This window comes from Pagrus pagrus (assembly GCF_965226575.1).
Source record: "Pagrus pagrus genome assembly, chromosome: 18".
In the NCBI taxonomy this organism is placed as follows: domain Eukaryota; kingdom Metazoa; phylum Chordata; class Actinopteri; order Spariformes; family Sparidae; genus Pagrus; species Pagrus pagrus.
In genome coordinates, this window is record NC_140202.1 from 19,084,066 (window position 1) to 19,104,181 (window position 20,116).

The 20,116-nt window shown below is 42.7% G+C and overlaps 1 protein-coding gene across 2 annotated transcripts; it reads left to right on the top strand.

Annotated features, from left to right (window-relative positions):
* Positions 1-2,551: 2,551 nt before the first annotated feature.
* lbh (LBH regulator of WNT signaling pathway) lies at positions 2,552-13,311 on the top strand. 2 transcript variants are annotated; one of them, XM_084382271.1, is made up of 3 exons: positions 2,552-2,825; positions 7,814-7,916; positions 11,352-13,311. In XM_084382271.1, the coding sequence occupies exons 1-3, from the start codon at positions 2,797-2,799 to the stop codon at positions 11,580-11,582; spliced, it is 363 nt and encodes a 120-aa protein (XP_084238397.1). In that variant the 5' UTR covers positions 2,552-2,796; the 3' UTR covers positions 11,583-13,311. The 2 variants fall into 2 exon arrangements, with proteins under 2 accessions (XP_084238397.1, XP_084238398.1); XM_084382272.1 differs by lacking the exon at positions 2,552-2,825 and adding an exon at positions 2,872-2,961.
* The last annotated feature ends 6,805 nt before the right edge of the window (positions 13,312-20,116 follow it).

Sequence of the window (20,116 nt, forward strand, 5' to 3'; positions counted from 1 at the left end):
AACTCCACAGCTGCACATGAGGCGTCCACATGAGGCAGTGCAAGGTTACAGTAAAAATAACTTCTTGAAAAATGAAAAAGCTTTACAGGTGTCTTTTTTCATCATGAGCTTGCGTGCAGTACGTTGTAGCGGAGGTTCATGCTGAGTGGACAGAACTCACCAAAACAGCAGCTGCTCATTACATCACCCCGCCATTATGTGATGACATCACAAGCTGAGTCACAATCAAGGCTGTAGCTGCAGTGACACATAACAAAAACATCAACGGTATCAGTACTCCAACAAAAACAGTTACTGCTGGTACAAAGTATGTTGCATCTACATCATCGCCACATACTCTCATTACATCTCCATTTTGGTTTTGAGCATCACCAACAAGGAAACATCTCAAGTGCGTAGAATGACTTTGACATTTCATGTAATATTAAATCAGCATCGACAAAAAATTTGTAACTTCAAGTAGCCTACACACTGTGTGTTCTAGCCTTTCTTTGTTATTTGTCTGACTCCTTTTACGACTCCTGTTTATGGTGTCTCATCTTGATTGATTTTGATGTTGTATAGGCCTACAGGTCATAGGTCTACTCCTGTCTCCAGCCTGTGTATACAGCTTACTGTATAGCTGCAAAGCTACTCACAGTGAGGGTAAGAGAATATGTGAACATACAAATGTAGCCTACATGGTCAAAGGGTTAGCCTTAAGCTATAATTCAACGTTTTTCCACTTTTTATTCAGACTATTGCTAATTCATCTTCGATCCAGAGAGCTAAAGATAGACTAAGTATCTGATGCTGACTGTATCTATAACTGTTGTTAGTTTTATCTCCGACAAACTGACAATGAACAGCTGAGGTCCAAAGAGATGGTCATTAAACAGTACAGAAAAACACGAGTTTTTAATAAAAAATAGTTGTCCGTTGTTTTGAAGGGGTTAAAGAAAACTCCTTGCAGGGCGCTTTTATAAAATCAGACTCACAAAGTGCTTATTTCTGCCGGGCATGTGTGCCATCTGCTGTCACCCAAGAGATTTTAATAAAGGGCACTTGCAAACTCCCAGATTCGCTGACGCTGTGAGCTGCATTATAATGTAGAGTCACCAACAAGACAATGAGGGGATATTGAAAGACTTACCTTTATCCAAGATCAGCCTAATGACACGACGTACAAGTTTGATATACAAAAAGCACTTTTTGATGGAGTGTATGACAAAGTTTGAGATTAGTAAACAGAACAGCTGGATCACTTTTTTTGCTGTGGAGCTCCAGAAATGTTTTTGTGGACTTCATCTGAGTTTCCATCATAATGATTGATCTCAATCTCAGTTTTGGGTGAACTTATCCTTTAAGGATCCCCTAAAAATGCTTAAAAGTTAGCAGCAGTACACAGCATACTATACTAGGTAGGAAATAATCTCTTTTTGGAGTGTTTGGGTACTGTCTCCATTTATATGTTCATTAAGTATTACTGATTACTGATATTTTAAAAATGTACTGACTTTATCACATGACGTATTGACTGCTGTCATCATATGTTTCACAATGAACACATTTAAATACATTGTTTGAAAATAAGACTTTAGTTATAAGTTCATATCATCCTCGTGAATGCAAAACTACTCTGATGTGCATAATATATACCTAACATAATACACATATATGGAATAATGTTTTTTTTTATTATTAGACAGATCAAGTTAATGAACATCAGCATAAAATACATAATGTAATCATGCTGAATTTGGCAAACTTATATAAACTTTATGTTTATTATCCCGAATGAGACTCATCCCTGGACGGTCACAAGATGGCAGTAGAGGCTTACCTGCATTTCACCATCTTACCCCCCAAAACTGGAGGTGGTCCTGTGCACCTGCTTTATCAGAGCCAAACGTACAGTACACTGCGTGCAGGGAAAAAGACAACTGGGCATTTTACAAGGTGTGAAGGTCAAGTTTGCCCCGGAGGTCCTGATAATAACATAAACACGGTCAGGTCCTGGAAACTCAGGCTTATTATACTTTGAGGACATCATTTTCAAGTCCATGGGAAGAGTCTGGCTTGAAGTGGACACATGTGTCCTCCTGCATGCTTTAAAAGGAAAAAGAAAGCCTGCAGGAGGACAACTCATTGTGACTGAAACATGCAGACATTGAGTTGCCCTTGGAATATATTTGTGAATGAGCCCAGGCAGATGAGCTCCCTCCCATCCCCCTCCCCCTCTGCCTCTCTCCTCATTTGGATAAATGTCACGGATCACCTCGCGGAGGAATCAGTGTGGGTTTTTTTTTTTTTTTTCATTCAAAAAAAAGAAAAAAAGTAGAGGATAAGACTGTCATTTTGTTGCCTTGGAGACTACAAATCAATAGCATCATGCAGTATCTTCTTCTCCATTCCCAATGAGAGGGTTCAGCGGCTGCTGTCGTCATCAGGGGGCTGAGGGAGGGAGGGGGTGGGGTGCGGACGGCGCAAGAGCCACCTGCGCTCTGATTGGCTGCTGCCGGTAATGAGCTGCCATTGAGGTTTTTCTGGCCCGTGCAGGGAGGGGGCGTGTCCCCGGCTGGAAGAAGCACACGCCTCTCGGATAAATACTCAACACAAACCGTGTGGATGATCAGACGCAACCAATTTAAAGAGCCGAGTCCTCGTCCCGAGCCGTCGCAGAGTTGCTTTCGCTTTGCGAGCTGAGAGAAGAAAAGTAAAGAGGCTGTAAAAGAGAAAAAAAAAAAAAGTAGAGAAGAAGTCAGTGGCTGTAAATTACATTCCCTAATCAGCAGGATTGACAGCAGGTGTGAATTCATGTCTGTATATTCCCCGCAGATCTACTGGTGAGTCCTCATCTTCTTTTCCTCTCACCTGTTCACACGCTTGATTTTTTTTTTGTGCTTGTCAGTTGCTTGATAGAAAAAAAAAAAAAGTCTAAATCAGTAATCAAACACTATGTGTTTGCTTTGCACCTGACAGGTAAGAAACAATGAGGTCTTTTTGAGGTTGGTGATTTCCCTTCAGAATGAGCCACCTTTGTTGCTACACCCACTCCTGTTTCCTTTAAGATTTTTCTGTGGGGTATTGCCCCTGAAAATGTAGAAATGTCAAACAGGTTGGAAAAAGAAGACAATTCTGTGTCTCAGTCAGCCCTCAGTTTGATACTCATGCTGCGTGTGCTTTGTCAGAAAAGGTCATTCATTCTCAGCTGTTACATTAAGGGTTAAAATGCACTTTAATCCACCTTTTTTAAAGACATTTTTTGTGTATCCTTGAACATTTCGGTAGCTTTCATCCGTTGGTCTTTCGTGCTGCAGGTGCAGTGCAATTGGAGAAGGATGCACTCTGCTCCTATCTATTACTTCTGTCTATTATCGGTGTCTTTTTCCACAATCTGCACCCTGCCTCCTTGAGTTTCTTCTTGACGCAGGGGTGCTGAGTGCATCTTTGTTTATCTGAGCCTTTCTCTTCTCTTATCTGTCGAGTGTTTTCCTGTCTGTACAGAGGATATGCAAGACGCTTTGAAACATTGTTTTTTTTTTTTTGCGAGCACTGTTCAAACCTCAGCAGGCTTCTGGCTGTCTCTACCAGGAAGTTCAGAATCGACCTGTTTTACTGTAACCACACGTTGCTTTATCGCCCGGGTGCCTGCCTCTGTTGCCTCTCTGCGCTGTAATGTTATGAGAAAAATCCACAAACAGGGTTTCACTTCTACTGCAGTTTAATTTCAGAAGTAAGACCAGAAACTTTTGAGCATTATTGGATCTGCATGCTGCGAGTTCCCCTAAAACCTCCTGTGGCTCTCGGTGTGAACAGGAAGACATTTTTTTTCTGCACAACAGCATATATAGAAAAACTTGGTGCAAGTTTCTTAGACTCATTTTTCCACTCCCACACACATCACTAAGATTACATTTAAGGCACCGGAGTGGTAACTGATCCACGATGTGTTTTCAGTGGCAGACTCAACCCACAGGAATCTGGATACAACCCATTCATTCCAGCAGCACGCTCCTGGGGGTCTTACTCAGTCCCCGCGCCGCCCACATACCTGCAGAGCCGTGGCAGCGTTGGCACCGAACGCCAGAAGCTTTACACAGGCCGAGATTTATGATCGTAGTAGTAAGAAGTGTGGGGTGGCAGAGGGGAAACAATGTTGATAATGCAAGATGTAAATTCCCCCGGACTGCTGCAGAGACCACTCGGGGCTCCTGTCAGTGCCTCTACAGTGCACAGACATATGTGGCGCTAGCATGGCCTTGGCCTTGTATAGTCTTGTATAGAGACAGGTGGATGAACCTGGTGTCATGATTAGGTAACGCGCTCAGGAAATATGGTCACTGTATAATGAGGTTAGGTAGATGTTTTACAAAGTAGAACATGAGGAGGCAGCTAAATAAAGCATGTCTTTTTCCAGTGGCTTCGAGTTGCGAGTCAAGAAACGTCACATTTTGCTCTTGATATGCTAAAAAAGAAAATCATTATGGGTATTTTAACACGCTGATATGATTCAGGTTAGACTAGACTGGTCTAAATCTTTATTTTCACTGAAAAAAAGCGGGTAAAATCACGATGATGTGACATTTGTTGGGGTCTGTGGCGAACAAACATGTCGTTTTACATCTGGAGAGCAAGATTTGTGACGTCTCTGCAGCACTACGGTACTTTTATCAAAATGTTGACGTTTTGAGCTTTTATCAATAAACTGCGGCTTCTGTGATTTTGATATTGCAGTTGGGAATATTGCAATATTGATATTTGGAGTGGGGCTATCACGATGTCAGATTTTTCACTACACGGTTATCATGGCCAAGTGAATTTGAAATAACTGATGTTATCGCAATATCTTTTAGAAATTTGGCAAAATAAAAATGCTAGCACTCAAATCTTTTGTGATCGATATCAGCTTATCCCTGCTGTCCATCTGTGCCCTGACTGGACGTGGCATTAGGAGTCCTGCTGGGTCAGGTGTGCATTATCTTGACTGGGTCAGGAGGTAAAGAGCCATCTGCCACACCAGCCTCATTATTCTATACAGGCTCTTTTAAAAATGTGCATCTTCATCACCTGCCTCTTATATTGCAGCTGCAGCATCATCATTTAGACATTGCTGCTAGGTATGTGCTCTTGGGCTCCAGTTAACTAGCTGTGCACCATGCTGATCTCACTTATAGATCACTTAACTTCTCCTCTCCAGGAATCAAGTATACCACTCAGTGAAGCTGTAATAGATGTGACTGCATGTTTGTTTCCTCCCAGGTTGACTTGTTAGCCGCGCACCCCCACTTCCTCCTCATTGTGCCCCTTTATGTTTTATTAGGCCGATGTTCTGTTATTCTTAGCCGAGCAGGATGTTTATACGATCCCCGAACAGAAATATGACTGGCAAGACCCGAGTGTTTATCTTTCTTTCCCTTCCCTCCCCTCTTCTTCCCCTCTCCTCCTCTTCCTCGGCTCAGGTCTTCACTGTCACCGCTCATCCCTCCATCCCCTCCTCCTCCTCCCCGTTCTCCGCTGCTTCTTTTTGCATGCCTGCCTCACCCTCTCTGCACCCCACTCAAGGATGAAATAACTTCAAGATCAGCCCCGCTTGACATAATATTTTCCATGTTAAACCTCGCGTATCCTTCAAGCCTCCTTCTCTTTTATTTTTGGATATCCGGGTATTGTTTTGGCCAAGTATGCCGCGTCGTCTGACTGGTGCAGTAAAGGTTACCTCGCTTGAATTCAGCCAGAAGCTTTTCTGATTTCCTCACTTTTTAAAGCCACAATACACCCTGCTGCGATGTCAGTGTTCCCTCATGGAGAAAAGGGACATGTGTAAATGCAGGCAGTAGTGGAAAAACGGATAAATGCTGCAGGGGTTAATGATCTTGTGTCACGCGATTCTCTCCTCCTCAGGATGAATTTGTGTTAAATGTGTGTCTTTATTGAGTGTACTACACGAAGACTGTAATGTGTGTGTGTCTGTTCCTGCACTGATTGACTGTTGTAGATGCCCAATGTGAAAGCTTGGTAGCCCTGGGGGGGCTTTATCAGAAATCATTGACTGAGCCATCTCCACAGATTAGGAGGGACTCGTGTTGTTCTTGTTGTTGAATTCAAAGTGAGACTATATGACTATAAATAATGAGTCTTCCCAATATCAATTATAATCTTATAATTGTTTTTTCTATTAAAGTTGCAATATGTAAGAATTGGCCAGCTGTTGTCGTCACGCTAGCAACAAATGGGAGGCAGCGTATCACCAGAGTAACGGCTAACTGTAGCTGCCGTTAGCTTGGTTGTCAGTTGGCGCAATAGAGTGTTGGTGTTTACACTGTGGACCGGGACGGGCAAAGTCTCGCTGGTTTGCATGCTAATTGTCATTAAATGAAAAAGTTAGGCGCACCAGTCTAAAAAGATAGTCTGGAGCCCTGGTTACATAAAATGAAAGCCTAATTTGTGCAGGTTTCAGTTGTCCTGGAATATAAACTGCACTTCCATGTACAGTTTGACAGAATTTTTTTATTTCAGGAAATTCATGTGCCAGTAAAAATGGAAATCTATAGATATCTTCATGAGGAGTATTCTCAGTATGAGTCATAACTGGAGACAGAAATACGGCACTGTACTTCCAGAGAATGTGCTTCATGTTGTGCTTGCAGATGAAGTAAAAAATATTGCAGGTTGTGACACGGTTTGTTTTTAAAGGGGATTTCTGTTTGCGCAACTCATCAAACGCAGACATGATTCAGTATTTTCAGATTTTTCAGAAGTGTTATCTAATTGCGTTTTGAAGCCAGGGTGCTTTTGATAGATGATTTAAGACTGTGGTGAGCGGTGAAATGAATTCTGTGGAACGTGTTTACATAATCAAACCATGCTTTAATCACTACCACAATATTTTTTTGCCATTCTGCTGTATCCAAAAATAAACATTTTTTTAAAGATTCAAAGTAGGTCAAGCGAATCCGACACATCTCTTCCCCCCCAAAAAACACAACAAAAACAAATCCATTGACTCAGATAATGTGAGGATGTGAGTGTCCTGTTCTATTTTCTTTGTTCTGTTTAGCCAGTGACCACAGAAACCACAAGCCTGTGGCCACTAACCACAAGGCACCGGGCTTTAAATAGAGAGCGTGAGAAGGCTGCTCAGCATCTTGTCTCAAGACAGCGTTCTATGTCAGTCCTGGGACCTGCTTTTGAGTCATTTGTTTAAAGCTTTACTACTGACGATGCTGAATGGCGGATGCACTGAACGTGGATAAACAAACTCTTGCTACTTTCATCGAAAATGGAAAGTTTGGCCAAGCTTTGATGGAACTGAGTGCATTGAGTTCCACCTCAGTCAAATACCACAGCACGCCCCCAGCACACTCTCACAATGACTGTGTTCTCCGGTTGCTAGAGCAAGAGCACATCATCCTGTATTTAGAAACGGACGCCTTATGCAAGCCGCAGCTTGAGCTGTGCAGCTTTGCAGTGCATTAGCATAGCACGGACGGGATGCTTGTTGTGTTGTGGTCAAGATGTGCAGGGTATAAACAAAACTGTTGAACATGTGCAGGTAAAACAACAATGACCCTCAGATTTTGACAGTGTGTGTACATCAGGATGGCTTGATAAATTCAGTGTTTGTTGGTTTTCTCTTTTTGGTACATGCAGTTTTGAAAGGCTTTAATTACCATGACTTCTAGCATCCGTTCGTCCTCACCGTATACAACCGGACTGTCCCCTGATAGATTTAGGACAAAACAAATGAGCACCACATTTAAATTAACTGTAAGGTCGTGTGTAGTATGCATTTTCTCTAACGACATCACTTCTTTCCTCATCAACCCTGCAGCCCAGTGTTTGTGCCCGGCCGAGATATGACTGAGGTGATGATCAGCAGCACCCCCATGGAGGACATGAGGCTCAGCCCCAGCAAGGACAGACTCTCCTTCCAGGTAGGACAAACAAATGCACACAGTGACACACCGCAGCCATCCCAATTCCCTGCCCTTACATTTACAGTTTCACACACACCTCAGTTTGATCATGTTTATCATCATGAGGCTAACAAATGTATTTTCTCATGAAAGTATAATGGCAAAAATATGTCTAGATCTGATATTTATTTATTTATTTATTTAGATATCATGTTTTCTCATTGTTTTTCCTTTCCTTTTTTCTGTTCTTGTGCATGTAAAAGTACCTTGAAAGGTCAAAGTCTGCACCAACAGAAGCTCCTGAACAGCTCATCATACGTCCCACCTTTAGTTCTGTGACATTGTGATGTCACTCAAAGTCACCACATCAGACATTTGCATAATTTATAGCCCGCTGCTAGTTTGGCAAGTAAAAATTTGATTTAGCACAGCTGCTTTATTTTTGTTAGCAGTGCTTGGTCAGGCATGTGTGAGCAGACCAATCAGAGGAGACTGGGTATTTAGGAGGGTGGGGCCTCCTAGATGGTTTTTTTTAGCACTAAAGCTTGTAAACCTATTCTAGTAGAAACCCCAAATTAAAAAAAATGAGGCTGAAAATGAGCATAATGTCTCCTTTTAAATTTTAAAAGCTAGATAATTAACAGTGCTGAGAATATATTGCATAAAAGCTCGACATCCCTCGCTCCTTTTTAGATGACATTTGAGGTCGCAAGTTAAAACATGCAAAGTAAATATATATGTGGGGAAATTGTCTGTCATTCACTGCAGCCTGTGACAAAAATAAACTGCAGATTGAGAGAGATGAGAGAAGCAGCCATCAGGTGGTCTTGACAAGGTGTTGCCAGCGGCTTTGTTTTACTGTCAGCTCAACAGGGCCGTGGTGGAAACAAAAACTACTTAAACACACAGCTGCTTGCTTATATTAGTGTCACATCTGAATTCGAGGGTGAGAAAAGAATGAAAGGACCCTTACTTAGTACCAACAGCTTTTTTTTTTTCTGTAAAAAAGATGATGAAAGACCATTTGTGATTTTAGACAGGAAGTTTAATGATTAGCAAAGCTGCATCTCAACTGGTGGGTCAGAGTTGACACCAGTATCATAAGGTCAAGGGTACTAAAATATCCTGGAGCTGAGCAAGTTCCACCTGCTGAGGCTTTTACAACTCACAGGGCTAAAAGGCTGCTTCGTGTTGAGAGAGATCAAGCAAGATTTATTATCTTAAATTTAAAGGTAAACCTAATACAATAGTCTGCTAATGCCATGCTGTATGTTGACATTGACTCTGAGAGGATATAGACTGACCCAGAGGAAAAGACTGGCTTCCTCTCCTCACAGTTCACACTCCAGCTGCGAGTCTGTCTGAGGGGATGAGAGGAGCGGATGAGGGGGTGAAACGGGAGTAAAGGCGGTTGCCAATTCTTTTCTTTCCATCCTCGCTCGGCCATTTGCCCAAGGTCCCAGCCACTCCTCAAAGCAGCACTGTATGAAGCAGTCGTGTTGCTACCAGTCACTTCCTCCGTTATTGGTGCCGGGGGCTTTGACACATTGTGTGACTATTAAATTCCAGCTGCACCTCCTAAAAGGTATTGAAATGAAAGGGTGAGCAAATAGTTCCAGATTTACTGAATTATCATGTCAAAAGGCAATGTCATGATTCAGGCGTAGAGTCTGCACCCCCCTCCCAACCCCACCACACACCCCAGAAGATCCTAAAATAGCTAGTATTGTGCCTGGCTGATGATGTGTCGTCGCTTCCTGCCACTGGAAGTGAAACAAGTTATGACATGTGTTAGCTAGGGGTCCAAAGGCAAGGTCATTCACTGCCCAACTCCCATTGGTGCTGACGCACAGGGAGGATTGGTGATGCAGGCCAGGAAATGCAGCTACACGCAGGCATTAGATGTGAACACACACATAGACGCATATAATCGCACCTCTTGGCATGGTTCTAAACTGCAGCTGTTTTTAGAGACCAGAAAAGCCTCCCATAGACGCATACATGCTTTCATAACCTGACAAATTCTCACATTCACAGGGCATATTTATAGCTTTTTGTCTTTCCCCTCCCTTCTCATCTGTCTCCTATGGAATTCATGGAGACTTGGACACAGCTGGATCCCCTCTATCTCTTCTCCTCTCTCCTCGTGTCAGTCTCTCTCCCGCCTCATCTAATGCTTTCTTTCCACTCGGCTCGTTGCCCAGACAGCGACATCAGCACCCCCCCGCACCCCCTCTCTCCAATGTCTTGGAGTGAAATATGCAGGTCTAAAAATATTCATCCACTTTATCCAAACAACAGCAAAAAAAAAAATGCTGTTCTTGGACCAGGAGTGGCAGGCATTTTTTCCCCTGGGCCATTTCTCCAGTTCCTGAGAACAGAGAAAGTCTGAGGTTGATGTCCGATCTTGCCAGGACAGGGAATGCATGTAATCGCTCTTGTCAGAATGTCTCTCATGCCCTTCAGTTTAGATCCAAACATTTTAGTGTGGCACGCTGCGTTTATAAGCAGTCGTATCAGCCTGGATTTGCAGATAACTCATGTTCTTTCCTAAACCTTTTTTCCAACTCCATCTCCACGGGAATATAAATAAAGTACTCGGCACTAAATGCTCACTGTTATAGGGATGGACGGATATTTATGCACAAATCATGTCTGCGTAAACCTTCACCTTTTTGTGTTTTCAACTCACTGCTGATTTGAAATACCATGATTATGCTCTTGTATAATCTTCTGAGTAGCGGCTGACGTGGAACTGGATGAGTTCGTAAGCAGCTATGAGCTGCTTGGCACGATGCCTCCCAAAGCATTTAGATTAAACATGATGCAGCATTTGCCGTAAGTCTCGCTAGACATGCTTCATTTGCCCATTCACCGCCACTGATGTAACTGCAAAATGTTTTTTGGGTGAGCACCTATGTGGAAAGGCTGTCAGAGGAATGTGGGCTGGGCTAGAAGCAGGTATGCCACTAGGATTTTAAGCAACCACTTCCCGTCACAGATGTTTAGTCTTCACATCACTTCCTTCACAGTTGTTTAGCCTTGTAGATGTGCCTGCGACACTTCTGCAAAGCTCAATTCTGGTATCCCGAAGCCTACCGCATACTTAGCACTGATCAGAAATATGCTCACAAATAACTTCTTGCCTTAAAATAGGGGACAGCTGACTCTCCAAACTTGAGAAGTACTGCTCTGCAGCTCTGAAAATCACTTGTATTACTTCCTGAAGTTAAATGTACAACAAGGAACTTTAAACTGGTTATGAAACGTGCTTGTGAGCTACACAAACAAGTGAGGCCGGTTTGGATGAGTTCACTTTGGGGTACAAAACTAAAACAATTTACTTGTTTTCGTCGTCTTTTGTCCACAGGGGTCACCAAAAAAAGTAAAGTTTCTTCTAGTAGCTTTAATGAAAGATAAATGACCAGTATTTTACTTGTCTTTCCTCTTCAGATATTCCCCGACCCGTCAGACTTCGACCGTTGCTGTAAGCTCAAAGATCGTCTGCCATCCATCGTGGTTGAGCCGACGGAGGGAGAAGTCGAGAGCGGCGAGCTTCGCTGGCCTCCAGAGGAGTTTCTGGTCAGCGAAGAGGAGGAGGAGGAGGAGGAGGAAGAAGAGGAAGAGCAGCAGAATAATGGCAGCATCCCAAACGGACAGCCGCTGCAGAATTCTCAGCACTAGAGGCTGTGTCGCAGCACCCATACTTTTCTTTCTGTCTGACTCTCTCCCTTTTCCACACTGGTTCCACTGCACCTCAGCACTCCGACAGACTCGACTGGCAGACGCACATCCAGTGTCTCGTGACGCCATCTCGTTGCCCTCGACACCAAAGCATCACTCCCACAAGACAAGCAATACACACTTTTTTCTCATAAGATGATTCACCCTCCCGGACTGAAAACGCATCAAAACGGGCTTGAAAAAAACAAACACGCACACCTCTGACCTTCACTTTTCCTACCATGCCTACCACCGCGTGTGTCTCGGCCCAGAACGGATGTCATGTTGGACAGCGGCAGCTCAGTGCTCCACGGACAGCTCCTGCACTGCGGGGGGCTACGACTGCTCTGTACTATACTCCAAAAATGGCTGGCGTCATGACCCCAGAGACTTCATACTCGCATACAGAACTATTGTGCTACCCGTGGGGATTATCGTCTACAGTACACCGTCCATACCCGTGTTCAGTTTCTGGATCGATATGTTGAATATTTGTGATTGCCACTGCTGTTCATAGATTTGTGGGTTTCTGGGAAGTGAATGTTTTGTGATTTGTCTCTTTTTTTGAAGAAGAAGTGGGTGTTCTGTGTATAATGTTACTGGGATTTCCCTCCATGCAACTAAATTTGACATATTTTTGGTGACTGTACGTCAGGCATTCACAGTAAAAAAGGCAAACCGGGAATAATTTTAGAGAAGTGAGGAGAAAGTGAAAGAAAAAATAGACCAGCATGCTCCGCCATGCTTATGTGATAACTTCAGTGTACAAAGGCTTCTTTTGCAGGCATGCTCGTCATCACATCGTCCCCTGTAAGCCTTTTTTTACAAACAATACTTGTATGACAAATTAAAAATGTGACTTGAGCAGAAGGGCAAAGCTGAGTAAGGTCTGTCATTTTTGAAAAAAGGCAGTTGATAAAGTAATGTACAGACCCAATGAAGGATGTGTAAATACTTGTTCCCAGTGAAGCCAACCCCTCGAGGCCTTGTCAGCGCTCTGATCTTGTTTGAACTTTGGGTTTGGTTTACTTTTTTAGAAGGACAAAGACTGAGAATCGCTCTGAGCTGTAAACACCCAAACTGAAAGTCTTTCCTCGTCTTCCTGTTCTTTTCTTTGAAAACAGCCATACTTACAACACCGTGAAGTTCAGGTCACAATGAATTGACACTGTAGCGGACACAAATAAGTTAGACAATATCTTAAACTCCTTTTATCCACAGTACGATTAGTCCTGATGTTTGCCAAAAAAGCTCTTTATGGGAAATCTTAACTGTTCTCTGGTGTAAACGTTTGTCATTTCTGTTTTTGTATTGCAATTTCAGAACTTGGTGTTCTTCTTTTTTTTGTTCAATCGTCACAGCACCGCTTATTGTTTGTGGAACAAGTCTTGTCAGTCAACTCGTGGAAAAAAAGTTCACTTTTGTGTACGCAATATGAAATACTGTTGTACAAGCATGACTGAGATGTGTTCTTTGTAATTTCTCATTTTGAGTGGCATTAGGGCTGTGTACAGAACATCTCTCTCTTTCTCCTGTCTGTCACCTACAGGTCCCACGTTGTTTTTGTAAAGCTCAGGGAGATTAGCCGCCATCTTTCTTTTTTTTGTTTTGTTTTTTTTTGTATTTAGACCACTTTTTCTCTGTGACAATTAACAGAGGCTGTAAATAAACATTTGAATTTGCTATCCAACTGTGTGAAGAGTTACTGCTGTTTTTATGGTACAAAGTAAAATGAGACTTTTACAGGGGCAATCCTCAAGTGCATTTAAAGTATTGTTACCGAGAGACTTCTGTGTTTACTTTCTTTTTCCTTTTCTGTAAACCCCCCTTCTTTTCCCCGCTGAACTTCACCTGCAGCGGTTAGAGGAAAGCAGTACTGCTTCCTGCTCAGAATCTCTCTACGAATACAGACGCATGTATCAAATGTAGAAGCGAGAACAGGCCACATGCTACTTCCTGTCTTCAACTTGCACACAAACACACACAATCTGACTCTTGGTTACAACAAAATCTTTTTCCAGAGCTCTGAACAGCTTAGCTAACAGCTTATGTTTGTTTAAAGGTGCACTGTGTAGGTTTTGGAGAAGAAAATCATACTCAGAATTATATTTACAATATTAATGAGGTATGTAGAAAAACTCAAACATTCATCTTTTCAATAACTGAATAAACAAGGTGTTCTCAGAGGATCAGCTCCCCAGAACACTGTTTGAAGCTAGAAAAGTGGCAGGGTCCGCCACACAAAGTAAAACAGTATGAAATTGTGTTGTCTTCATTAAAATGAAGAGTTAATGAAGATCTTTCTCTTCTGATTGAAATTTCCTCCAGTAAAACTACACAGTGCACCTTTAAAGGACAACACAATTTCATACTGTTTTTACTTTGTTTATATTTGTCGGACCCTGCCACCTTTCTTGCGTCAAACAGTGTTCTGAGGACCTTATTTTCCTCTGAGGACGGCTTGTTTATTCAATTAGACTGGAATTTCTGACTCTTATATTGTAAATATTATCTTTCTGAGTTGGAAAAACAACATAGTGCACCTTTAATGATGCTGTCCGGCGTTATAAAGAACATTGGTTTGACCTATCGACCTTTGGAGGCTTTTAAAAGTACAATTGCAGAAATGCTGAGGATAGACAGGGTATAAAGTCCTGTGGAAGCAACTCCTCACGCTCTGCTCATAAACACTCACCACAATGATACAAGACTAATAAAATGTGGTTGAGTGGAAAAGTTCTAATGGGGAAAGGGGGGATTTACAGGAATAAACAGAAAGCTTTCTGATTGCTGTTACAATGGAAACTTCTCAGGTGATTTGCAGCTATGTACTGTATTAGTGACCTGCCAGGTCAAGTTTGATTGCCGAGTACCGGGAATAGTCCATCAGAGTTGCTGCGGTAGAGCCTTTGGGGGCCAAGGGCCTGATAGATCAGCCAAGGTAGTACTCTCAGGGCCTTAAAGTCACTTCCTGGAAGGGGAACAATGAACTGACATTCTGCCCTGCTTCCTTCTTCCTGGAAAAAAATGGAGCATAAAGTGTTATTAATACCCCCCCAGCTGATAGTGGTGGTCAGCAGCAGAGTGTGTGTCTGGCCCAGGGAGACGGAGGCTCGCTCTGAATAGGCTAGAAAAGGAATGTCCTTTATCCTCTGTTTTTTTTTTAATGACTGCTCCTTGATCTCAGTGGAAAATGTCATGAGATCATGGAAAGAAGAAATCAGGCGAAGTTAGGAAAGGACGACCTCAGAGAGACCAACTGAACTTGCATCCAGCCACGCAATCGTGTGACGTCAGCCAGGGACCTTTGAACTTTGAGTCCTTTTTCAAATATAACTGGAGAAAGCAATATACTTCAGTTTTAATAAAGAAGTGTTTCTGGGGCTTTAAGGGGACATGAGAGGGAGCCCCTGAAGCATCTTTCCGTAGCATTTTGACATTTTCGAGCAGCTCTTATCATCAGCTCCTCTGTTTCAGCCACTTCTCTGCTGATTAACTCACCAAGGAACCTTTGCCATTAATGCAGCGGGTAATTAAAATGTGCGAAGCCCTCTTGTTGCCCTTGACACCAAAACACCACTCCCACAAGAGAAGCAACACACACAGGAAACACACTGGAATCATTTTGGAGAGGAGAGCCAGAAGTGAAAGAAAATAAACCGGCGCATCGGCCTCCTGTAAGCCTTACTACAAACAGTATTTGGATGACAAAGCAAAAATAGTCCAACACTGAGAACTAAATGTGACGCTGCTCAGAAAAGCAAAGCTGAGTAAGGACTGACTGTTGTAATTTTGGTAAAGCAGTTGATAAAGCAAAGTTCAGGGCCCAATGAATTATCAATGATGACATCAATTCCCATGATCCCAGGCGACGTAACCACATCATCTTATTCTGTCTTTGCTTTTAATTGTTTTGATTGAGAGACCACTAGCGGCAGAAATTAAATACTGCGCCTCTAAACAAACTAATTGTTGGTTTAGTCCATACAAAACTGCTTAACTAAGCTAAGCTAAGCAGCTACTTTATATACATGAATAAGCACATGTCTCCAGTGGCTTTAAAATCTCATGTTTCCCCTTTTTTTGGCTAGCTTTACAACATGTTTTAAAAATGTATGCTAAGCAGGATTTTCCTCAAAGAAAAGAAATAATCCCTAACTTTTCAACCGTATCTGCAGCTACCCTTCCCCCTGCCTGTGTTTACTTAGCATCTTAACTTTTTATTATCGTGATGAGTCTCATTCCCTCAAATACCAACGCTTTGGGCTGGTGACTCACAAACTGAGGGAGTTTTGTGGGAAATGAGACTCAGCAATGAGTTATATCTTTCTCCAGAATCGCTCACTGCACCTGGCGTGTTTACAAACAGCAAATCATGCATAGGATCCTGTGTGAAACATATTTTTCCACTCTGCTGGTGGTCAGGTGACGGCGTTCATTTTGCAAATGGTAAGCTGAGAGCCGAGTGAGAGTCAGCGTGTACTCGGTGACATAGGGGAAACGGAGTGTGTCTCGCACACCATTGTTGGCATGAGACACAGTATCTTCGAATGTGTGTGAGAGCGTGTGCGCCTGGCAGTGTATTGAAACTGTTGTCAGAGCCCTGCGAGTGAAGTCACTGATAGCTCTTCTAGCTCATTCTTGGAATTCTTTCCAGTGGAAACAATCCCATCGCTGATCCCAGTGTGTCAGCAGAGACTGACCTGCCAACCCCTGAATTCTCCCCGACTCCCAACTATAGTCCACATTAACGCTGTTTCACTGTCGCTCCTCTACACATAAACTCACACCAACCCCTCCATGCACACATAACACAACCCCTCCCTGTGCAGTCTGTCACGAGCAGAAAATTAATGCTCATCCGATGAACTCTTTTTCCACTTCTCCGATGTGGCTGTTTTCTTGTTCCTTCTATTTTTCACTCTCCCAGACTTTTATCCCATTCTGTTGTTTCAGCAAGTTTCCCATACTTACATGACAGTAGAACTGTGCTCTGCATTCCCACAGTGCGCGTTATGTAACGTAAGTTAACATTTCATTATAAACACTGCCCCTGTTCTTTTAACCTTGCTATTTTAGTGCTGCAGCCTTACAGTATAAGCCACCAAGGTTTATTCTGCGTGTGCATGCATAACTGTGTCTGTGTGTTTGTGCAGAGCTTGCAAACGGGCACATGTGCTCGGAGGTTTTATGTATAACCGTGTCTGTTATTATGAGTGCCATGTGCGTAAGGGAAAGATTCTTTTCCCATGGTTCCTCAAGTGTGAGAAGAAAGTAGAGCTCTCAGGACATGAAGCAAAAACTCTGATAGTTATTTATAACCTGTCTGGAGACGGCCCACCGAGTGTAGACACATATCTGGCACTGTCAACAAGGGAAGAGCTAAGAGTATGATACGCTGAGAGGCGTACAACAAGGAGGGAGGATTAAAAGGGGAAAGGGGTCAGGCGAGGGAAGACGAAGGATGTTGAGGAGGTAGAGCATAAGAAACACCTGCACTTTGACATGGATAAATCACAGGTTACACACTGGCTGTCTCTAGTAGTGGCCAGTTTAGATAAGACTGGATGAGATAAAGCAAAATGCAACCATAGCGAAAATGACACTTTGGAACTTGTTTAGTGTCACCGTGACCTCGTAAAACTTAATTCACGTACTTTCCAAATAGCGTGAATGGAAAAAACGCACACGACCTCTGGCAGTCTGTCAGGGTAACTCATTAGGGATGAGAAGTGATAAGATTTATTTGATACCAGTGCCATTACAGATTCTGCTTATACTTTATCATTTCCCATTGATTTCTGATCAATTTTAGCTTCCTGTAGCCTGAGAGCTAGCTGTAGCAACTGCCTGCCATCTAAAACGTATGCTGCTTGGATAGGAAGCAGTTGCACTGAGGCATTCCTTGATTTAAACTTCACAAATTTCACAAAAATCTGCTATTTTTTCGATGTTTTAAACTAAAATTCAGACATATTGCACTCCTAAAACCTGTGCCTACATTACCCATAATGCAACTTAGCCACTGATTGACATCGCTGGAGGCAGTTTATCAGATTACATGCAGCTTCTTTTGGAGCCACAAGGCTTTATACTACTTTTTTCACATATGCCCGAGTACTCCCCAAGAAAACCCATGTTGCATAGAATAATGTGTCAGCATATTGTTTAACAGTGTTTCCTCCTTTTACTTGAAATTATCATTTGACAGACATCACATGAAACACTGTTGTGATCTCTCTTCCTGAAATGAAACAATGCTTTAGACCGTTTCCTCCTCCCCCGCCGTGACTCTCTTTGTTTCAGGTTACCATCAGCGAAGACGCACGAGTTCGACGTCAGAAAGACACAGAAAGGAGCTGAAAACCTCAGAGGCATACATTACTGATGGACCGGACAATTTGTAACTGGTTCTCCATAGTTCTGGATGTTGCTTTTCCCATCCATAGCTGTGATCTGTCCCCTCCCCTGAGAGTATTTGACATTCACAGCGCCATGTGATACACCAGTCGAGAACAGGGGACCACAAAGTAGTGATTGGTATTCAAAACAAAGCCTTCGCAACATCACCATTAATCAGAGTCGAGCATTCTCCAGACTCTGCCAAACTGCTCTCTGTACCTGCACGTCAGCAGGCCGGCCTTTGAAGACATAATGCAACTGCTGGACTCACAACCACAGCACATATTTGGACAGATGAGTCTGAGCGCCCTGGGACTCATTCTCTATTTAACAGGGTGATGTAAGGTACATCTCCGTCTCATCCTCCAGCTTTTAAAGCTTTGATCAATACACGTCTGCCGGCATCCGCTTTATACTGTACTTTTTTGTGTTAATGTGCTAAGCCAAAGCCTGCTGTTCTTCCATAGGCTGTCATTGATATAAATAGACTGCTTATGGCCCCCGCCACTCTAATCCTTACTGCCTAGAGACCAGGGTGGAAAAAAGTAGAGAAGAGAGAGAGGGGGGAGATAAACAGGCAGAAAATTAAGATGCAAAACTGGAGTGGCAGTGATGTGTGTGTGCTGTTACAGGTGTGAGGCCGAGACGAGAGGAAGTGAAGTGAAAGAGAAGAAGACTCAAGATAAATCATCCATGTCGAGTCTTTGAACTACCATAAAAGCACAAGAGGTCATAAGAGGCAAGAATGTTTAAAAAAAACAAACTCCATGAGTTTTTCTTTTTTCAATAAAGCCTCGTTAAAGTGCTATCAATAGACTCCAATTGAAAATAAACCAAAAAAAAGTCGCTCTGTCTCTCCCACGTGGACTTATGTAAGTGGAACAGTATGTCTAACATGAATTAATGTTTCTGTTCTCTACATTTTAGCCCGACTTTCACTGTGAGAGAAGTTGCATTCGACTTGGCTCACCTCCCACGTCGCTTTTTTAATTTTTTTTATCAGCAAACAGACCTAATGTGTGCATGTTTTATGTTTTTCACGACCAGAGTGCTCAGATGTTTGGAATTCTCAAAGGCAACATGATTAGTAGCACCTGATCGAGTTGCTTTAGTTAAATTATCTCGGACATGCGTCATTAATCATGTGGATGTGCTTCTCTTTTGAAGGTGAGTTGGCACTGAACTTGCAACAAAAAAAAAAGAAGAGAGAGGTTGTTTCAAAGTTTTTTCCGTTCCCCTCTGAAGTGATGCGTTGACCCTTGAGAAGTTTATACTGACAGAGCTATACAGTTCACTCAGTCTCTCAGATAGAGTGCATGCCATAGGGAGCAGGTCATGGAAAAGTCTCGAGTTTGACTAAGTGCACTCTCTCTTTTACCCCGTCTGTCAGTCCGTCTCTACCTCACTCACCACACACAAGCGAGTACATGTGCATGCTCGGATACACTCGAGACACATTGACCGATCTGCGCGCACACACATCACTGAATGCTGAGGTAATTTGTAACAGTAGAACAGCTCATAACTGTGGGTAAAAGAAACAAATGACACATGCGAGGATTTACACTACTTTAAAAGGCTATGTTGGGGGACTCGGTATATCATCAATACCATGCTTGAGATCTGAATGGGTTCGGTCTTGTTATTAACACGGGGATGTTGAGCTGTTGAGAGGGTTAGTGAGCACAAAAGTAGTCACACAGACCTATCCGGTGGAGATTCACGTCTGTGATTTCAAACCTGATTTATAGACATTTATGTAAAAGTGAAGGTTAAACTTCCAGATATGAAGTAGGCCATTAGTTGTGAAGTGACTGAACACGCTCCCTCAAAACCTCTTCAACCAAGGTTCAGACTTGTCTCGTTCATCGTTAACCAGCATCAATAATTAAAAAGGGTCGTGTTTTGACTTGTAAACTGGATACATGAACTTTTTAAAATTCTGAAGTGGTTACAAATATCTATTTAAATTATAACCAAATGCGGCAGTTATCTGTTTCCTCCTCGCCTCCGTGGGGATTGTAGACCTTGAAGTTCAGCTGATAAAGTGCTGTGAGATACAATTTTGAGGCACTTTATGCTGCTTTAGTCTT